Here is a 20,571-nt window from a genome sequence, read left to right as displayed (position 1 = left end):
ATAGGTTGGACGGGCTACTAAGCAGCAAGAGTGGACCAAAAGAAGGAGAGCCGAACTCGGGAGGTCCAAGCAGGGAACCGAGGGTGAACTTCAATGAACATCAAAGGAGGAAGACGAATGGATCCACTAGAGGCAGGGGCAGTTCATCAGGCTATGCCACAAGGGGTAATACAGCATGGGGCCCGAACAGTAGAGCAAGTTCAACGGGGAACAGACAAACCTCGAACGAACGACCAACGCAAAGCACACATGCGACTGGGAGAAGCGATTCTGGCAACATGGGGCATACAAGCCCGAGGAGGAGTCATATGGGCCAAGCGGGAAACGCTCATGGTGATTCGGATTGCAGGGATGCACCGCACACAGAGCCTTCGACGAGGTGTGAGGACACTCAAGCAGGACACTCAAGGGATGCTACGGCAATGGCCACAGCATTTGAACCCCTAAACAGGTCTTTGGAGACATTCCTGACAAGGTTATCAAGAACCAATGAACGCAGTGAGAAGTCCAGAAGAGTCTTTAAGAAACCAAGATGCTACAAAGACGAATCTGATGGCTGTATTGATACCTGGATAGAGGTAATGAAGCTGCATTTCGAGGAAGAGGACTTGTCGGAGAGACAGGAATGCAGCGCACTCACCAGCAACTTAGAAGGGACAGCCCTGAACTGTGTCATGGCCAAGAAACAGTATCAACGTGACACTGCTGAGAAAATCTTCGAAATCTTGTTAAACCGTTTCGGATCAGGGGTGCAGGGGCACCAGGCGATGATGCGCTTCGAGAAACGGAGGCAACGAGAAGATGAAACAATAGACAAGTTTCTCGATGATTTGGAAATGCTGAGAAGACGCAGCCAACCGGATGAGTCAAACCGAAGGATGAACCTGGCCGTAGCCTCAAAATTCATCGATGGTGTGAAAAATGATGAACTTCGTACGATGCTAGCAACGCATTACACACCACTATCAACTAATGCGCCAACACCGGAGGAGTTGAGGCTCAAATCAAAAGAGTATCTTTTGTTGAAACCTCCTTCGAGATCTGGATATTACAAGAACAATTATGGAAATTTTAACGACGGACCAGCAAACCAAGGGAACAATTGGTACAAACCGAGGGATGATATGGACAAGAGACGTTCTTGTGCTAATTGCAGTTCAACAGACCATCATGTGTCAGCATGCCCAGCTTACAAACAAGGCATGAAAGCAATAGGCTTTAGCCTCGAGGACGAAGATGCGTCAGAGTTGGATCATGAGGATTTCATGAGAGGAGTAATTGCGAAATTCGGCCCGAGGTGTTTTTTTTGTAACTTGGAAGGTCATTTTAAATCAGATTGTCCGCAATTCTGGGATGCAGTGGCAGACATCAAGCATCCAAGACATGAAGAAGCTTTGTCAGGAGTGAAAGCCAGCAAGGCTCGACTTTTGAGTGAAGCGGAGGCACGCAGAAAGGATAAACCTCAAGAGCTGGTGGCAAAGAAGATGCAAGCGGTAACAGAGGAAGCATGTGAACCGGAACCAGCAACGGCGGCCGATGACTTCAAAATCGATTATAGGGCAGCTGCGAGGGATGCTATAAATAGAGTACAGCAGGAACTAGTGACGAAAGAGATTGAGCAAAAGGTGAAACTCGAGCTGGAGAATGAAAAATTACAGGAGCAACTGAACGCCTTTGAAGCAACGGAAGTTGAAGAGGCAAAAGCACCAAGCAGCTTGAGCATGAAACTTAATGTTATCTCTGGTCAGAGGTTCGGTATGGCACCGCAAGGAAGTAAAATACAGTCGATAATCTCGGTGGCAGGGCATCAGGTAATCAGAAATCTGAGTGAACCGTCTGAGTTCACTCTGATGCATTTGGACACATATGCAGACTATCTGAGGCAGATGGAGCCACGCACCGAGTCGAGGGCTGTGAGGGCACTACTGACCACGGGTGGCCCTCGCATGAAGAAACTTCATGGACGCTACCTAGAAGTCTATGGGCCGTATCAAGTGATGCTGAACGTGGATGGGATCAGTATCTACACCAGGACTTATGTAACAACAGATGATGACCAAATAGGGCAGATCTATTTGGGTGAAGAGGAACTCAAAGTCCGCAGGATAGGCCATGACGCCATGATGGAACAAGACGCTGTACACATTGGATATGAAGCAGATGTGACAGCACACCTGCTCGACACCAACGGAACAAAAATCGGAGTCACAGGGCTTCTGGACACAGGAGCGGTAGTGAGTGTGATGCCGATAAAAACTTGGGAAAGAATGGGCTTCACGCGGGAAGATCTGATTCCAACGAATCTCCGACTGGCTGCAGCCAATCGAGGAGCTATCTACGTAGCCGGAAGAACACCAATAACGGTCCTCCACATGGGCACATGGGAGGACGGGATCTTTGGATGAGCTTTCTGGTGGTAGAGAATCTGGACGACGCCGACCAATTCATCTTGGGCAGAGATTTTGTCACTTGAACAACGGTCTAATATGGATTAGAAACCCGGACCGAAAGTATGTTAAGAGACCAATTAATAGGATAATAACAGATGAAAATAAGGTACCAGTTTTTTTGGATAGAAAAGTAAAGTTACAACCAGGACAAGCTGTAGTAGCAATTTTTAGAATGAGAAATTTAAATTCGTTAAGTGATAGCAAACAGGTTTGCTTAGTACCGAATCCAAATAGTCAGAGTTCGGTGATTTTAGGCCGGAGCTTCTCGGTAACGCGAAACGGACTGTGTGTCAGTGTGTTGTTGAACACACTGGACACCACGGTTTCAATCCAGCGTGGAAAGAAGCTTGGCTACGCCTTGCCGATGAGGACCGACTATGAGGAGACACAAAACTTGAAGAAGAATAAGGTGAAAGACTGTCCTTATCATGCAAATAAAGATAAAATCTTAAAGAGAATTAATGAATTAAAATCTATTCATAAATTGTTTTCAATGAAATCCGAAACAGACGACGGCTTATCAAGCTGCTCGAACTTTCCGGAACGCCCCTCGTCATACGAGCTAGAATCTGACAAACCGGTTTTGCCAGAGATAGAACATTTGAAGGTAAAAATAGGTGAGGGAGATTTCGAAAAATTGCGGGACCTCCTAGATCGGAACGCCGAAGTATTTTCAAAACATAAGGCGGACATCGGTTGCTGTAATTTCGTCGAACACGAAATCGAACTAGAAGAGGGCGCCGTTCCCCATAGGGAAGGCGCAAGGCGAATGACGCCACATAAATCGGAAGCGTGCCGAGCGGAAATAGAAATGTTGCTTGAATACGACATGATAGAACCCTCGAAATCGCCGTGGGCTTGCGGGGTAGTCATGGCGAAAAAGAAAGGGGGGCAGCTTAGATTTTGTTGCGACTTTCGTTACTTGAACGCGGTAACGATTAAAGATGCGTACCCGATACCGCGAATAGACGAGAGCCTATCCAAACTTGGTGATGCAAAGTTCTTCACCACATTGGACTTGGGTTCTGCCTTCTGGCAGGTTCCTCTGCGAAAGAAGGACAGAGAGAAAACCGGATTCGCATGCGAATTGGGGTTGTACCAGTGGAAGAGGATGCCCTTCGGCTTGTGCAATGCAACAGCAACTTTTCAAAGGCTGATGGCTCAGGCTTTGACAGGAGTGACCAAAAAGTACGGGAATCTCTTGATGTGCTACGTGGATGATGTAGTCATTGCGACACCGACCCTGGAGGATCACATTGATCGGCTCGATGAGGTCTTCGGATGTATGAAAAGAGCAGGCTTGAAATGCAAACCATCGAAATGTGAAATCCTTAGGGATTCGATCAAGTACCTGGGAAGAATGGTGGACAGGCATGGTGTGAGGCCAGATCCAGAAGCAGTAGAGGCTGTGCTGACATGGAAAGCTCCTAGAACGGACACACAGCTCATGAGCTTCCTAGGGTTTGCCAATTACTACCGTGAATTCATTAAAGGATATGCGGACAAGGTGTATCCGATGCAGAAGCTGATGCGCAACAAAGGGAAGAAGTTCGAATGGAACGATGAGGCACAAGTTGCTTTCGAGAACATAAAGCGGGAACTGTGCGAAGCGCCAGTGCTGGGCATGCCTACAGAAAAGGGCATGTATGTTCTTGACACAGACGCATCGGTGGTGGCCATCTCAGGAATATTGCATCAAGAGCAAGAATGGAACGGAAGAACAGTTCTCCGTCCCATTGCATACGGCAGCAAAGTCTTGAGTGACACAGAGATGAAATATGGCGCACCAAAAGCAGAAATGTTTGCAGTAGTCACCTTCGTGGAGAAGTACCGTGCATACTTGGGGAGCGCTCCCTTCAAGTTACGCGTGGACAACAGAGCGTTATCCTGGTTGAAGACCTACTCGATGGATCAGAGTTATATTGGTAGATGGATAGTAAGACTGGATGGCTACCATATGATAATCGAACATAGGATGCGTGATAAACACCAGAATGCTGACAGCCTCAGTAAGAAAACTGAGTTCTATGAAAGATTGGAGCAGAAGCAGGCTAATCAGGCGGAAGTAAAGGAGGGATTCTCGTTTTTGGACAAAGAAACTTATGAAGCGCTTCCCTTAACGAGATGGTTGGATAAGTCTGGACATCCAATTCCAGGGCATCCTGAGTTACCTGTAGAGAAAGCAGCAGAGATAAAGATCCTGTCAAGGGAGGACCCGGTCCCATTGGATCTGTTGCTGCGCTCGAACCTGGTCCAGCAAGAACTCTCTCGCATGAATATAAACAGCCTCTCATTATTGGATAAAACGGTGCAAGTCACACCCCAAGTGATGCGGATGCTGGGTGGATTGTTAGAAAGAGAAGTGACCAGAGATAACCCCGAGTGGACAGCAGCAGTGGCATCGCTAACAGTCAGTGAGAAGGTCAAGATCATGCCGTCCAGACGACAACACGAAGAGAACGAGAGGGATTGTAGGACAATAGTTCAGCAACTAGTATCCTCAATACCCCAAGAGATTTTAACCAGTACTTCTTACGGACAGAAAGGACAGGAGAGCGGCAAGCAAAAGAAAACTGTCACCTTTGTAGACCGGGATAAAGAGGGTGAAGTTGTAAAACAAAATCTGCTGCAAGACTATTTGTCCGGGGAGAAGGATAAGGAGAAAAACCAGCGATCACAAGATCAACACCCGGGACAAGTGAATTGGTCCGGGGAGTCCGAGATAGACGAGAAAATTCCTGATGAGAAACAGGACCTAGAGAACAAGGTTTTGTCCGGGGAGTTCAGATGGATGCGAAGGAAATACAGACATGATCTGGAGGAGCGTGCAGTCTCCAGCACAACACCTTCGACGGATGATGAATCCCGAAACTCAGGAATGGATACCTATTCCGACAGGAATTCGACTTCGGGATCCGAACTGTCAGAACTGGCGATACACACGCTACTAGTGGAAACTCGGGCGAGAGACCTGGACAGAGAGGTGTACCAGGATCCTGACAGTGATCGCTACCTAATACCAAGCGAAAGAGTCTTCGACAACGCAGCGGATGACTTAGAAACGATAGCGGTATCGAAACGTTCGATAAGCCTGTTGCCACAGAAAGAGGTAGTCAGGACTGATCTTCAGCCGTTTCAGCAAGAAACACAACCGTTGGCGAAGATTTGGTGCGTTAAGATGGAAGAAGACACACATCAGCCCAACGAGCTGAATAGTCAGATGAGGGTCATGAAGACGTACTTGAAGGCGAGATACAGACTCTCGGACCTTCTAAGGGCGCAGAGAAATGATCGCATGACAAGCAACCTAAAAAGGTGGATAGAAAACGGTGCACCTGACAAAGGTGACCTGGAAGAAGACAGCTATAGGATCCTGAGACAATACTTCATGCAGAAGGAGGGGAGATTATATCTGAACAAGGACGGGATCGTGGCTTGCAGGAGAAGAGAAGAAGACAAGGTCTTATACAAATATAACGCGATAGTATTGCCGCAACTCTATCAGACAGAACTATTATTCAGGTCGCATGATCAGATGGGCCATCAAGGGATCGACAAAGTGTATCAGAGGATCCTGAAGCGCTTTGAGTGGCCTGGGATGAAAAAGGCATGCGAGAAATGGGTGACAGCATGTCTGTCATGCCAACAGGTCAAGGATCCTAGGAAGTTGCGATTTCCTTTACAATCGATTGAGTCGTCTGAATTCAACGAGGTGGTGCAGATAGATCACCAGAAGATATGCATGACAGACAGCGGTTACAACCAAGTCTTGGTCATGATAGATCACTTCACGAAGTATGCAGAGGCCGTGCCCTGCATAACTGCCTCGGCGGAAGAGACATGCGACCACCTGATCAATACGTGGATAGCAAGACATGGTTGTCCAATGACGTTTCAATCGGACAATGGAACGGCTTTCGTAGGCGAGCTTACGAAAGAGCTTATGAGACGGTCACAAGTCGCTCAGGCTCACTCCACGACATACCACCCTCAGACGAATGGCTTAGTGGAAAGACAGAATAGGACGTTAGTGTCGATGCTGAGGGTATATTGTTCCAGGTACATGACCGATTGGGACAGATACCTACCACAGGTGATGGGAGCTTATAATAGCACGCAACACTCCACAACTGGAGTTAGTCCATACATGATGCTGACGGGACACGAGAAGTCTTTACCCTTGACATTCTTCTACCCAGAATATGAGGGAAAGAAAACGTCCCCACAGGTCTACGTGAGGGATGTGATCAAACGCCAACAGGAGTTGAACGATTTGTGTAGACGAAACACTCAGCAGGCACAGGCAAGGCAGAGGAAAAGATTCGACAAGAAAGCAGCTGGTGCAAAGGCTCACTCGGTGGGAGACTACGTATGGGTATTTCAGAACGTTATACCACCGAAAGGGACAAAGAAACTTCTAAAGAAATGGAGGGGACCCTTCATGATTACGGAGGTGCACCAGGAGGGACGCTTTTATAGACTGAGTACTGGCCGAGCCGCCCACTACGAGAACATCAAGCCACACAATCCGTCGACAGAAGACTGGTGTATACCTGCAGACATGGAAGAAGGGGATTATCTAATGATGGATCCTGCTTGTGAGGTCAATGAAAAAGGCACCAGGGAGAAGAACGATGGAAACGAAGTCGTAGAGGAAGGTACGGATACACCATTGGACCTGGATCCAAACGAACAGATCGAAGCGGACGATGAAACCTTACCCTACGCAGAGGAAGATTGGCAGGATCCCGAACAGACAGAGGTTCCCAAGAACTTGGAACCAGATCTTCCGTTCACGATTCAGACTCGTCAGAAGGACGGGACGAGACAAAGAAAGAAATACAATCCTTACGGTGACGACTTTGTAGTGGATAGGATAGATCTAAAGAAAATAGTGGAGGAAATAGTGGGTTTAGAGGAAATAACCGTGTCACAAGACATTGACATAGTCGATGATCACAACGATGAGTGGGTTGATGACTGGTCGAAACCCGAAGTAGAATTCGACGATGAGCAACAGCAGTCAAATGAACAAGACCTGACGAACCTGCGCGTCTTAGAGTGGCTGAACGAAATGACATCAGACCCTAAAGAGACCAACGTTACGATTCAAGACGTAGATCGCGAAAGCGCGAAATACATTAAGACCGAACGAGATGATCCTTCCTGGGCTGCCCAGGAAGGACAACTTCTCATTCCAGCTTCTAACCTTGACTTAATACCCGGTATGCGATCGACGGGGACGCCGATGGATATTTTTGTCCGGGGAGTGGGGGTAGGACTTACCCACACTGAAAACTTGATAATAAAAAAATTAAGAATAGCAAGAGAAACAGGAGACTTAGAAGCAGAAACAGGTGAAGAACCTAAGAAACCTGACATAGGCAGGGTAGTTGAGTCATATTTTAATTTACCAAATGAATATTCTAGTAACATAATACTAACAGACAGTGATTTCATACTCACAAACAGAACATGTGCGATAGCAATCACCGCAGACATGAGTTTTAGGACAGCGCTAGCGGCAGATTTTAAGAGGGAATACAAAAACGTGGAATTCCTTTGGAAGCAAAGACCAGGGATAGGGGGCGTAGCAGCCTTACCTCCGGCGGTGTCGCAGATACCGGGAAAGTACTTGTGCTTCTTGGTAACGAGGGCGACAGAGAAGCAGCACGTGGACCCAGAAAACCTAGTCTTGTCTTTGACGAGGCTGAGGGACTTCCTTGTGGAAATGGACGTGAAGGAGCTTTCGCTTCCAGTGTACGATCCAAATAGAGGAAGACTGCATCCTCGGGAATTGTACGCGCTTGTACACGTGATATTCTCTGATACGAACATACAAGTATATCTACATAAGAAATATTATTTAAGTATAGGCTGAGTGATGTGCGAAAGAGTGTAAGGCCAAAGACCAAGTTGCATGTAATATGTGATATGTGTGTTATGTTATGTTATGTTATGTGTTAGGTTATTAAGATCATGGGTAAGTAGGGGTTAGTGACCATGAACAACCAAATGACGATTTTGGGAATAGATCCAAAGTTTGGACTGTCCAATCTTAGGTCGAATTCCAAAATTTTAGAAACCAATTGATTTTAATAAATTTTAGGATAAATATCTTTTTATCTGAACTGTTTTAAGCAGATTTTAACTATATATGTTAAGGTGAAACTGACAGGTGTGACAGTCGTGATTCCTTTTCTAGATCCTGATTGATCATTTAATTGCTCATTTGAGTCAAAACTTTAAATCGAAATCAAATCAAACTTGGAAAGAACAGTATGGACAATTTCAACCTGGATGAATTGATGGACCTGGCAGAGGCATATGTAGGACCGATGGTAGATGCGATCTATCGTCGGCTGATCGAACGAGACTTCGCTCTGGAGGACCCAGAGGTGGTCATGTTGCTGACCGCCCTGATCAACATCTTGGGGCACGACAACCGTGGGGACCGCCCCACGGAAGTCCTGTTGATGGCAGCATATGGAGAAAGAGGAGTACTAGACCGCCCGAACATGAGAGTGATGAGGTGGAGAAACGGGGCTCTCTCAGGGAGTGACTTGGCGAATGAGCCTGGATTGGGAAGTTCTAGGACTTACCAACCAGGTGAGATGCCAATGCCCTCTAAGCCTAAACCTGGGCTGACGAGAATGCATCGGGAGATGAACAGCGAGGCGACCTCGTCTGGTTCACCACTGAGAGCAGCTGTGCCACCAAAAAGGGCGAAAGTAACACAGAAGGTTCAGACGAACCAAACCATACAAGATCTGGACGAGATGAACGATCAGCTGAGAAGTACGAAGAAGGAGTTAGACGATATGACGAAGACCATGCTGGCGATGGAGGAAGACCGGGACATGTGGAGAAAGTTGTTTGAAGACTGCAACAAAAAACAGGGTCAAGAGATCGAACGCTTAAGGCAGGAATACAAAGAGCGATCGGAACAGGCGGCGTTGACAACGGCCGTGGAGAAAGTGATACCTGCAAGGGATATTCCTCGTGGGCAGTCCCCGATGGAGCTCTTGACACCTCGAGAAATGAGTCAAACAACGGAGACACGACTTCCAGCAGAGACGAACCGAGTAACAATCCCGGATCCTAGTGACACCTTGGGTGACCCCGTCGTAGAACAGACAGTGAGGAAACTGATAGAGACAGCTGGACGACTGGTCGCTAACAAGAATGCGCCAGGTTCCGGGGTGACTGCACCCTATGGAACGATTGACGATACGGGCAGAGTACAACTCTCCCAGACAGTAATCAGACAAGGGATGAGTAACGTGACACCACTCATGGGGAACTCGAGAATGCCAGAGAGGAAAGTAAGGAAGATGCCAGCGAAGAAACTGTCTCGTGTAATAGACGTGCAGAAGAATAATCAATTGAAGTATAATTTCACGGGAGTTCCGGAGACAGATCCGAGGGCCTGCTTCAATCGAGCTACCTGGAGCCCGGCTGTGAACCTGCAGCAACCACCACTCGGGACATCTCACCTGATATTGGGAGACAGCTTAGTCAGAGTGCTGTCGAATTTGAGGACCTCATGGGTCACCACGGTGATGGCCTTTGGAAGCGCGACGATTGCCCAATTATATCGCATGGTGGAGCTGATGAATCCAGGGAAGATACCCAATGTGATGATCTTAGTGGGGACGAATGATATCTCCAGAGGATCAGATGAGCAGGAAGCACTGTGGGAATCAATGATGGTGTGTTTGTTCACTACTCTCTGGCAGAAGTTCAGTTGCGCGGTACTGACCGTTTGCACGGTGCCAATGAACGCAAGAAGCCTGACAGCATCAGGAAGAAGGCACAACGAGGGAGTCATGAGATGGAACAACATCTTGAGAAATCTAGCAAATCGAAATGCCGGAAGAATGATCCTCATGGACATTGAACATGAATTGAGAGCCATGGATCAAGCCAGACTGACCACAGATGGCATCCACTTCGACAGTGTCGAAGGACAAGCTTGGTTGAATCGAGTCTTCCAAGAACGGTTGGATGAGCTGGAAGCAGAACTCTTTGACACAGGAGTGCTGAAGGAAGAAGGAACGGTGAGTGATACGGTGATCACCACCTTTGTGCCTCCTAACCTGGAAACACGCTTGGGTACGGTCCCAGCCGTCACAAATTACCGGCAACAAAGCTCCAGTGAACCAGGTCGAAGAACAGACGTACAGGATCGGTTGGGAGAAGCACCGATGAGGAGGACAATTCATCCTAGGAGAAGGATAGGACCTGTCAACCAACCAATCGAAGAAGTAGCAGGCACATCTAGATCGGAGACTAGATCGGAGACGACGAGTACCAGTCGAGAGGAGAGACCGAGCAGAGGCTCATTGATGTGGTCGCGATCCATACCGTCTCCTTGGCATGTATACAAAGACGAACTAATGAAGCTGGACCTACAGAGAGTGAGCTTCATCGAAGATGCAAGGAGGATGCTGAATGGAGCGACGCTATCCGTCAGCAGATTGTACTCGATAACCGGCGTAGACTGGTTGATAGCCGCTAGCATAAATTTCAGTTCCACGACGGCCTTGAGATTTGCCGATTTGGAGGGACTGCCTTCCAACAACACAATGGGACCTGTGAATGCAAGACCGTTGCAAGATGTGAGATTGAACCATGATGAGAGGGATCGTGAAGAAAGGCCAGGAAGATTCCTGACGGCGAGAGCGCCGATTGGACAACACGTGAAGATATTTAGGCAACTGACGACACCACCTGGTCATGTGAAGGAGAGGGTGTACCCAAAACTAGTGAACCAAGATGGTGATGCCCAGAGATATGGCGGATTGACAGCGATAAAGAAAGATGAGACCATCTTCGCCGCCTACGACAAAGCAGAGATGAGAAAGGCCAAAATCATGGTAGTAGCGAATTCAGAGTTCGTGTACACCTCTAAGTCTTTGTTTTGGCCGGACGTCATAATGCTGGCCGCAGTTGACCTAGACCTATTGCAATCAGTGTCATTGGCTATAGGGGTACAAAGGCAGACAGAAATGAACCCGATAACGATTGTGTTTGCTGGCATCAATGACCATCTGCACAGTAGAGGTTTTCTGAGCAGGCTCAGAGATTCTGCAACAGCAGAAAACGCAGTATGGCCAGCGATAAAAGACATCCTGGAGTCGCTGGGTGAAGTGGTGGACGCGACGAAGGAGGGATCATTCAATAAAGTGACGTTGAGAGTAGTATTTGCGTTGTCCCCGGGATATGCACATCTCCCGGATGGACTGAAATTTGTGTATGCAATGGTAGCCTTACTTTCGGAGGGAAAATATGATGTGATCATATCAGCCCCGAATCGCATGATAGAAATGGAGAACCTGAGGCCACTTAAGGCTGAACTGCCTGCAGTATGGTCAGATATCTCAAACGCGATGAGAGGGTTCAAGGACCACGCGCTACACATGTTAGTGTTGGACGAAGTGCTGGGGTTGGAACTGTCCAACTTCAGTCGGCAACTCAAACTGAAACCAGGAATAGATGACGACCATCGAGTAATCACGGCAATGTCCAACGACTTGTGGTTCCGAGCAATGGAAGTGGCGAGTGAAGACACGAGAAGAAAGAATTCGCTGGAGACGAGAGCTCATCTGGAAGCGATGGTGCTGAGAACCAAGCCGGAAGCAAACCAGTGGCTACACCTGAATCCTAGAGTAGCGGCATTGGGTGCAGATGCTTTCCAGCAAGGCCCAGTAATGATCACTAAGATGCACGCCTACTTGTTGAAGGAGGTGAACCTGGCGGAAAATGCCGGAGAAAAGACAGCTGAGTTCGTGAACAGAATGTGTCAGATAACTCTGGAAACCTTCTGGACCCAGGAAGTGAAGGGACAGGAGGGATTTGAAAGGACAGACAGCATGCTGGAAGGGTTGGGAGCCGGATGGACCGCGTCCTTCTTGGCAAAAGTTTACCCGAAAGTCTCGCACTATTTGATAAAGGAATTCCTCCAAGCAGTAGTGAAAGTATCGATAGTGGAATTAATAGCCTTGTTCGTGACGTTCGGAGCGGAGAGTTTCGTAAAAGGACCGGCGATACTGCTTACGGATGGAATACAGAACCTGCGACTAGATGGACTTCTGACATTGATCGCAATAACCCACGGAAACTTGGGAGGACTGATGAAACTGGCACGTTGTCCAGAGCAGATGAAAGAGAGAGTGAGGAATCTGGATATGAAGAAATCCACAGACTCGTGGAACAAAATAAGAGACCTGAGACACACTCTTATCCAGTATCTCTTGCAGCAAAATCGCTTTGGAACCGGAGAAGACGAGACAATTGAAAGAGAGGAAGATGTTAGACGACATGTTGGAGGCATGCCGCTATTAACAGATTTGAGCTTAGCTATGAGAATCGATCCCTTGGCGCTGATCAGAGGAGTCACGGAGTTCGTGACAGTGATCTATGGACCAGCAGTCACCTTTGCGTTCCCTGACGTTAAAGTGGAAGCATATAGGAGGTCGGTGCTGCACCTGAACCTCATATCGGCAGTGGACGGTAGTACACTGAACTGGTGTGAGCAGCACGCATTGCGAGAGCTCATGAGTGAAGATCTGTTATTTGCGAAAATATCGGAGCCAGAGAAGACAGTCATCAATTTTGACGATCACTTCTGTGACCGCATGGGAGAAGTAGAAAGAGGGCACATCGAGGTGTTTCCAAAGCTTTGGAATCTGAGGCCCTATGACAAAACGAATGGTGAAATGACCAGAGTGCCTCGTCTCACAGCAGCCTATCACAAAGTGAGAGAAGAGACGAAGGACTGGGGCGATTACAAGAAGCTACCGGAGGCAATCCCTGAATTCCCTCTGATAAGAAGGATGCTGCTCGGAGCAGTCTCCGTAGTACAAACTCCTAGATTGAGAGCATTCGAAACCAATGAAAGGAGAGTAGGGAATTTCATGGGAACGATGGATACATACTTCGTAGGGAGAAATGCCGCCGTGTTACAGTACACACGATTTGCATACACGGATCAAGCGACGAGAAGGCGAATAAGCAACGCCGCTACTCCCAAGCCTGGAAGATTTGATGAGGAATGGAAAGGACTAGGCTTAGCTCCGATGAGAATGAGAGGTAGGACAGAATTGCCTGAAGCCTCATTGATCCTGACCAGTGTGAGGAAGGAGATGAAAGTTGGAGGAGTATTGCAGACGAGAACTTTCCTAGCACCCTTCGGCTGCGAAGAAATCAAAGTGGTCCATGGAGAAGAGGAAGATAAATCGGCCGGTACATTGCTCATACCGAGATTCCATGAAGAAGCCGACAATGACGAACAAGGACCATCGAACTCGAATAAGGATAAGTCAGAAGGAGATGACGGACAGGGTGGAAGCCGTCAGACTGAAGAACCCATGCAACAAGATCAAGCTGGTGGGGAAGACGACAGGGCATCGACAGGAGGAACATCCAGCCTGGATTTCAATATCTTCAGTGATCTTGAGAATAATGCAGACACGTTGGAAACGACTGAGCCAGCGGATGAAGGCATCTCGACACTGGAACCTCCGTCAGCCTTTGAGGAAATGAAACGGAATTTGCCGGAGAGCAGCTCTCCTGGCAATTCAAGAAATAACGACCAGAGAATCCTCATGGAATCACCTAGGAGGAGAAGGATAGAGGCCTCAGCCAGAGTACCTTTCTTGGGAACGCTGCCCGAAGAAGAATGGGAAGTACATCACCGAGACCACGAGAGTAGGACGGGATGTAAGCTGGACAGAGTGGCGTTCATGGAAGAAGTCTGGACCGTGATTCAGAGCTATGGGACCCAGTCCATTCTCAAAACAGGTCTCAATCAACCCTTGATGAGAGAAGTACTTGACAAGCTTGATGAGTGTGAAGGAAGACCGAGTGAGTTATTGATCGACTCAGCTACTGATGAGAGTGAAGCGAATTCTCCCATCAAGATGACACCGCAGGACGATGGAGAGGTGGTGTACCTGTCAAGGACCAGGAGAGGAACGATGCGATCGAAAATGGTGATTGATAAAATCAATGCGATGAAAATGAAGTTAGGCAGCAGAGTGATGCCGAGGAGAATTGGAAAGACAAAAGTGGAATCATAAATATCGATGAAAGCTGGTAACTCAGCGAAAAGGAAGCGAGTCGAAGAAGTCATGGATTTGGGGCAAGGTGATTATCAATTGTCTGGCACAGATAGAATATTAACCGATATAGCGATGGTGCCACCCATTCTCATGGCGGGAATAAAGTCAACCGGTTATAAATCCAAAAGGAGTGACCGCACTCTGACTGGAGCAACTTTAGAAATGGAAATACTCAGCCAATGTGGAGAGAGCAAAATGAGGGACTTCAAGCCATCTCCCATGAATCATGGAAAGGGAAGTGTTGCAGGACAACTAACACCAGTGGAATACAACCGACTAACCGTGTCGGAGACAGTGTCGATAGATGAACCCACCGGTGGATACATGGAGATGTTGGAATACCGAAACTCGGCTAGAGGGTATGTAATGGCCCTGGAAGACGAAAAAGCCATGGAGGGTTATCTGGAAATGATGTTGCAAGGCACCACCCTCAAGCAGAAGGCGTATAGAACTTTGGCGTCGTCTGACGTAGAGGCGGAAACGATCGAGCAGTTAGTGAGCCTTCCATGGAAAGCAGTAGTGTTGAGGTATTTCGAGGAAGAAATGAGGACTACGCCAAGAATACATGCTCTCGTGGCAGTACCTTACGTAAGGACAGAGTTACAACTCAGGTTCGCCTGGTGTATGATGGGACTGACTCGCGAAGAATATGATTCAGAAAGAAAGAGATCAAAAGAAGAAAAGGTTTTCCTTATGACGAATCTGAGGGATCTGATAGTCCAGGAGGGAGCAGCAGTAGCGTGTGCGAAGCGGAGAGACGCTCTCTGTTTCATTCGATTCCTGATAGAGCAGATTTCAGTACCTGCATTAAACACTTGTGTTAAAATGTTGAGGGAAGGCGATGAGCGAACGAAAGCCTTGTTCTTACTAGCAATGCTGGAGATGCAGCAAAGTAAACCGATGAGGGTGAACATGAAAGAACCTGAAGAATTGGAACCCATGAAAAAGATAGACGAGATCAGGAGATTCTCAAACAAGGAGTTGAGACTCACTAAAGAATCTATGGGAGCATTGCCGAAATCCAGTGAATACTGTGGACCGATCAAGAAGAAGTCATATAGCTATGTATCTGGGATCTTAGGGATAGCGTACAATCCTTTCCTGAGTGAAGACATACGTGATTGCTTCTTTGATTATGAGCAGGCGGTGTTACTAAGATTTTGGACGTCCAGAATTGTAACGATTAAAAGCGTCAACAATTCACAGGCCAAATTGGGACTGGTCTTGGAAGAAGAGGTGACTGCACCTTCAGTACCAAAATCCGACAAGAGAGTGGAGTTTGGGTTGGGATTCTCAGATGAATTACTGAGAACGAGCTTGATGGCAGTGTGGGAATTGATGAGGCCATCATGGTGTCCTAGTCCCAACGCTGACTCAATATTACGGGCGACACAAGACGTACAGAGGGAACTGAATGCAGACTGCAACCTGCGTGACCTCAACATCATATATAATGTGATGATAACAGCCTCTAAGAGCAACGGAGAAGATAAAGTGGAGTTGCCTGGCTGGGGACCAGAAGACTGGGTCAAACCTGGTAGCTGTCTGGCGGAAGTCTGTGGACTAGAGGGTCACGTTTGTGGAAGTTTAGACTGTGTGAAAACCCTGGAGAAACAACACAAGCAGTTGACAGTATTGTTTGGAAATGTAGTGATGAAAGCAAGAACGGAAACGGAACTGATAGCAGATTGCCATGGAGGAACCGATGTGAATCTAGTGACAGCACTAGGATTCTACAGCATGTTTGGTTCTTTAGAGTCACTATTGAATCTAGAACAGAAACATGAGATGGTCACAGCCATCAGCGTAGAAGTATTCCCAGGAGTTCTGCAGACTGAGCAGAAGTATATAGGAAAATGGAGGGAAGCAATCGAAACAGAGATGAACATCAGACACAGCGAAACTTATTGTAGACCATCAGGAGCACGATATTTGGTGGGCTCAACGTTGGCTCCAATGTGCAAGAGCAGATATCCTGTACATTTCGTAGCTGTGGACGTAAAGAGTACAAGAGCGATTGTGGATCAAGCCTTCTCAGTGCCGAAGTGTGTGAGATTAGCGAGGATGTCTGAAAAGTCTTACGAGTTACTATGTAAAATGTTCTCAGCAATTCCAGAGAGAACAAAAGAAGAGTTGGAGTCAATACTAGGAAAGAAGTTCATGGGATATGTGAGCGGGAACTTCAGTGACTTCGAAAAACAGAAACAGGGAGGATCAACTGTCACAGATTACAATGCAGTAGATGAGAATGATGAAATCCACCGAGTGATGATGGAAGTGGAACCATTGCTGGAAGCTTCGGGAAAACGTAATTGGAGGAGCATCATGTTGACGCATGATGAGTTTCCTTGCCACTGCTTGCTGCAGACCTGGTGGTATCCCAAGCGTAGTAATCTGATGTTGATCTGGGACTCTGGAGAGCTGCTCTCCATGGGTTTACCAGATTCATCACAGCCCGTAACAATAGTGATAGTGGGAGTTATGATGGCAATACGATGGCTGGAAGCTCATGTGAGAGAAAATAATAGACAGGAGGCACCGACGAGAGAACAATTGCGGAAATTAGATTGTCTAAAAGATTTAGATCTTTTTGAGACAATGTGCAAAGTTCTAAACATTCCGATGGAAGTGAAGAAGATATGGGCAAGAAAACGATTGATGCCATGGTTCAGAGCTAACATGACTGCATGGTTGTACGAGTATGCGAAAAAGCATATGTCGAAGCATGGCAGAGTATACAGTGAATATCAGCTGGACATTGGGGCAGGAGCTTTCAAGCGAGCTTTCGTGACCCATCGGAATGCAGTGACCACCGCCGTGAAAAGAATTTCCAGGACGTGTGAGCGTAGTGGAAATGAGAAGGCAGAGATGCTGAAAGAAGATTTGGAGAGAAACGTGACGTTGTGTCTCCACAACAGCTTCTGTAGGAACAGAGAATCAAACGTGGATCCCCTACCTTGCTGTAAACAGAGGGTGGAAGAGCAGAAGTGTTGGAGGACGGCTTCCAACAGCGTCAGGATAGTCAATGGCGTGCTACAAGACACGGAAACCGAAAGTGCGGAGTCAGTGTCACAGGAGGAGGAAATGGAGCATTGACGAATGGTCGAGAAAACAAGAGGCAGCAAGAAAGAAAATTAGAAGAATTTAGAAGTTTTAGAACTTCTAAACGACGAAAAAAGAAGAGAACAAAGGGATGATGAAGAAAAGTCAAAACTCAGAATTGTTTTATGTGTGTGAAAAACTCAAGTGAGAAACCAAGCAACCAAGTTGTAATTGAAAACTGAAACATTTAGTTGAGTTTTGAAATTGTTGCATTTATAAATTTGCATTTTGATTTTAACAGAAGTGGCTTTAGAGACACTTATTATTTATTTAGAAAGGCTTAAGGGAAGAGTATATTTAAATATTCCAGCCTGCATGATTGTTTTTAATCACTTAGGAAGATTGATCACTTTGTGGTGACGTGGAAGGCTTGAGTAATCTCTTGAAGAGGGAGGTTGTTGCATTGTTCTTTCTAACCACAAAGTTTCTTAGTTTTAATATTCAGGACAATAAACAAGCAAGATTTCCGAAGGGAAGGAGCGTAGTAGGATAATTTTAGCTTGTTGGTTGGCAGGACTGTCCTGCAAGCCAACACCTTTTAGATATAAGAGAAGAAGTTTTAATCGGGACATTGACACTGGAAGTCAGAAAAAATATTTTATCTTAAGTCATATCCTCAATGTGCAGATTAATGAAAGAATTTGAAGTCTATAGTGATGTAGTATGATGCCATTTATATTCTGCAGTGAGTCGATGTGACGTAGATAAAAGTAATTTCGTGCATTTTGTAAATTCTGTTCGATGACACTAACCATTTAGAACATTGCGCGATTCAATGAGGACATTGACCGGACTGTCCGGGGAGTATGTGACATTCGACCAGAATGTGAAAAATGCAATCTCTGCAGAATTCGGAATTTTAGCAGTAAGCCTTCCGGATTGGTGGTTTTTATGAACTAAGGGCGTTATTGGAACGTTTAGCCAAACGGTGAAGGCTGGAATATTCTAGTATTTTAAAATTTCAAAAATTCGAATGATGACGTCACATTTCTGAGAAATGCTGAAACGGCCATTTTTAACAAAAAACGAGTGAAAAAAGGAGAACAACAAGTGAAAAAAGGAGAACAACAGCGCTGACGAGAACAACTTGATCGAAATTGAAGAAGTCGAAATTGAAGAAAAACAGCAGCAGTGTGCAGAGAACGTTCCGAGTTGCAACTATTGTGCTGCTACAATAGTTGCAAGGCCGTTGCGAACAACGGTGAAGGGTAAGAAATCAGCCCTCCGTGTTATCGTGAATTCGAACTTAAGGAGCTTGATTCACTGGATTCAAGAATCCGGAAGGGTCTCGGGACGGAAACTTTTATTAACTCATATGAACTTTTAGCATCCTGTCATGTTCTGACTTGAATTTAACTGATATTTGAATTAGTTTTGACAGGGATGAGGTGCTAAGAATTGGGGGGGAAAGGGTTGATCCATCTTCGATGGAGATGATGATTTTTATCTACTGAACAAAAACAATAGTAATATAATAAATAGTAGCCCTGTTTTTAGGAGTGACCTCGTGGTCTGGGGATACTGAGACCCAGCCATGAGCTCACTATTTTTGCATGTAATTCAGTTAATTTGAGCGTTCTGGTCGAAGCCGGAGAACAGTAACGTTTTTGTCGACCCGATGTTAGAAAAGACCACCGAAAAGTACTGGCTTGGTAGAGACGGTGAAAAACATGCAAAGCTCTGTTTAGACGCTAGCCAGTCGTCTTAAGACTTAGTTTTGTTATCCGTCGATATGTATCTTCCGGGCGAATGTTACATATGCTAGATCCGAACCCGTACATCAGTACCAAAAGCCTTGACCAACCAGACATGGTGGCCTGTATAAACTTACTTAAACGCACAATTATTCTCAAATATCCAGCATAAAAGATTGCGCAGATAGAACAATGAACACAAATGACTTTATAGAGGTAACAGTTTGCAAGAACTTACCTTGAGCTCCTGAAATATAGGTTGGCAAAAGAGACCCTCCGATTTGTTGTCCGCCAACGTCCCATATTTGGAGTTGCACCACTCTACCTCCGGGCAACTCTTCTCGCCTTCTGAAAAAATCTAGTCCTACTGTCTGCGCATACTGCTTATTGAATGAGTTTTGCGCTAATACAGTTGCGATAGATGTCTTTCCACTAGCTCCATTACCTAACAAGCAAAGCTTTATAACAGATTCCTTCGTAGGATTCAAATCCTCGTCATCGGAATCAATCATTGAGCCTGAAATAAATCAAGCTAGGTCTACAAAAACATTCGCTACATCGCGATACAAACAACGTCAGATCTGGATAAGTGTATCATTCCTAACATCGGGTCGACAAAACGTTACTGCTTTCCGGCTTCGACCAGAACGCTCAAATTAACTTAATTATATGCAAAAATAGTGAGCTCATGGCTGGGTCTCAGTATCCCCAGACCACGAGGTCACTCCTAAAAACAGGGCTACTACTATTTATTATATTACTATTGTTTTTGTTCAGTTCCGAATTGAGTGCTTAAATAAATGCTCAAATAACCCTACAGTACAAGCCTCACAAACAGGCTACAAAATTGATCGTAACGATCCTGACTGATATAAATGCCTGTAACAACAATATATCTATCAACAACAAGGGGGGGTCGGATCACATCTCGTCTGGGGGGATGATTTCTACTGATTTTTTACTTTTTTTGTTTTTCTTGGGTACTATACTACTTTTTGTTTGGTTTTATATATATCTTTAAGTGTTTTTGGTCACAAACCTCTCAGGGAACGAGGGAATGGCCGATCCCCCCACCCTTCCTGGTTCGTGAATTTTCGGTCTTAACTAAGTTAAAAAGCTATTCACGGTAATCCGGAGGGCTTCCGCGTTCCGAACTACCCTTCCGCCCCGGCGGTTTAGGCCTATTAAGGGCGTTAATGT

General features: G+C 46.3%; 1 protein-coding gene across 1 annotated transcript in view; it reads right to left on the bottom strand.

Annotated features, from left to right (window-relative positions):
- LOC134854065 (ras-related protein Rab-28-like) overlaps positions 1-19,884 on the bottom strand; it is a 29,389-nt gene extending 9,505 nt beyond the window's left edge. The window contains exon 1 of the mRNA XM_063870139.1: positions 19,610-19,884. Within this exon, the coding sequence (XP_063726209.1) occupies positions 19,610-19,883 (274 nt within the window). The 5' untranslated portion in view covers position 19,884. The remainder of the gene's footprint in view (positions 1-19,609) is intronic.
- Positions 19,885-20,571: the final 687 nt, after the last annotated feature.

Source organism: Symsagittifera roscoffensis, chromosome 9, assembly GCF_963678635.1.
Source record: "Symsagittifera roscoffensis chromosome 9, txSymRosc1.1, whole genome shotgun sequence".
Classification (NCBI taxonomy): Eukaryota; Metazoa; Xenacoelomorpha; order Acoela; family Convolutidae; genus Symsagittifera; species Symsagittifera roscoffensis.
Note: the sequence above shows the minus strand (reverse complement) of the source record. Positions and strands in the feature narration are given on the sequence as shown.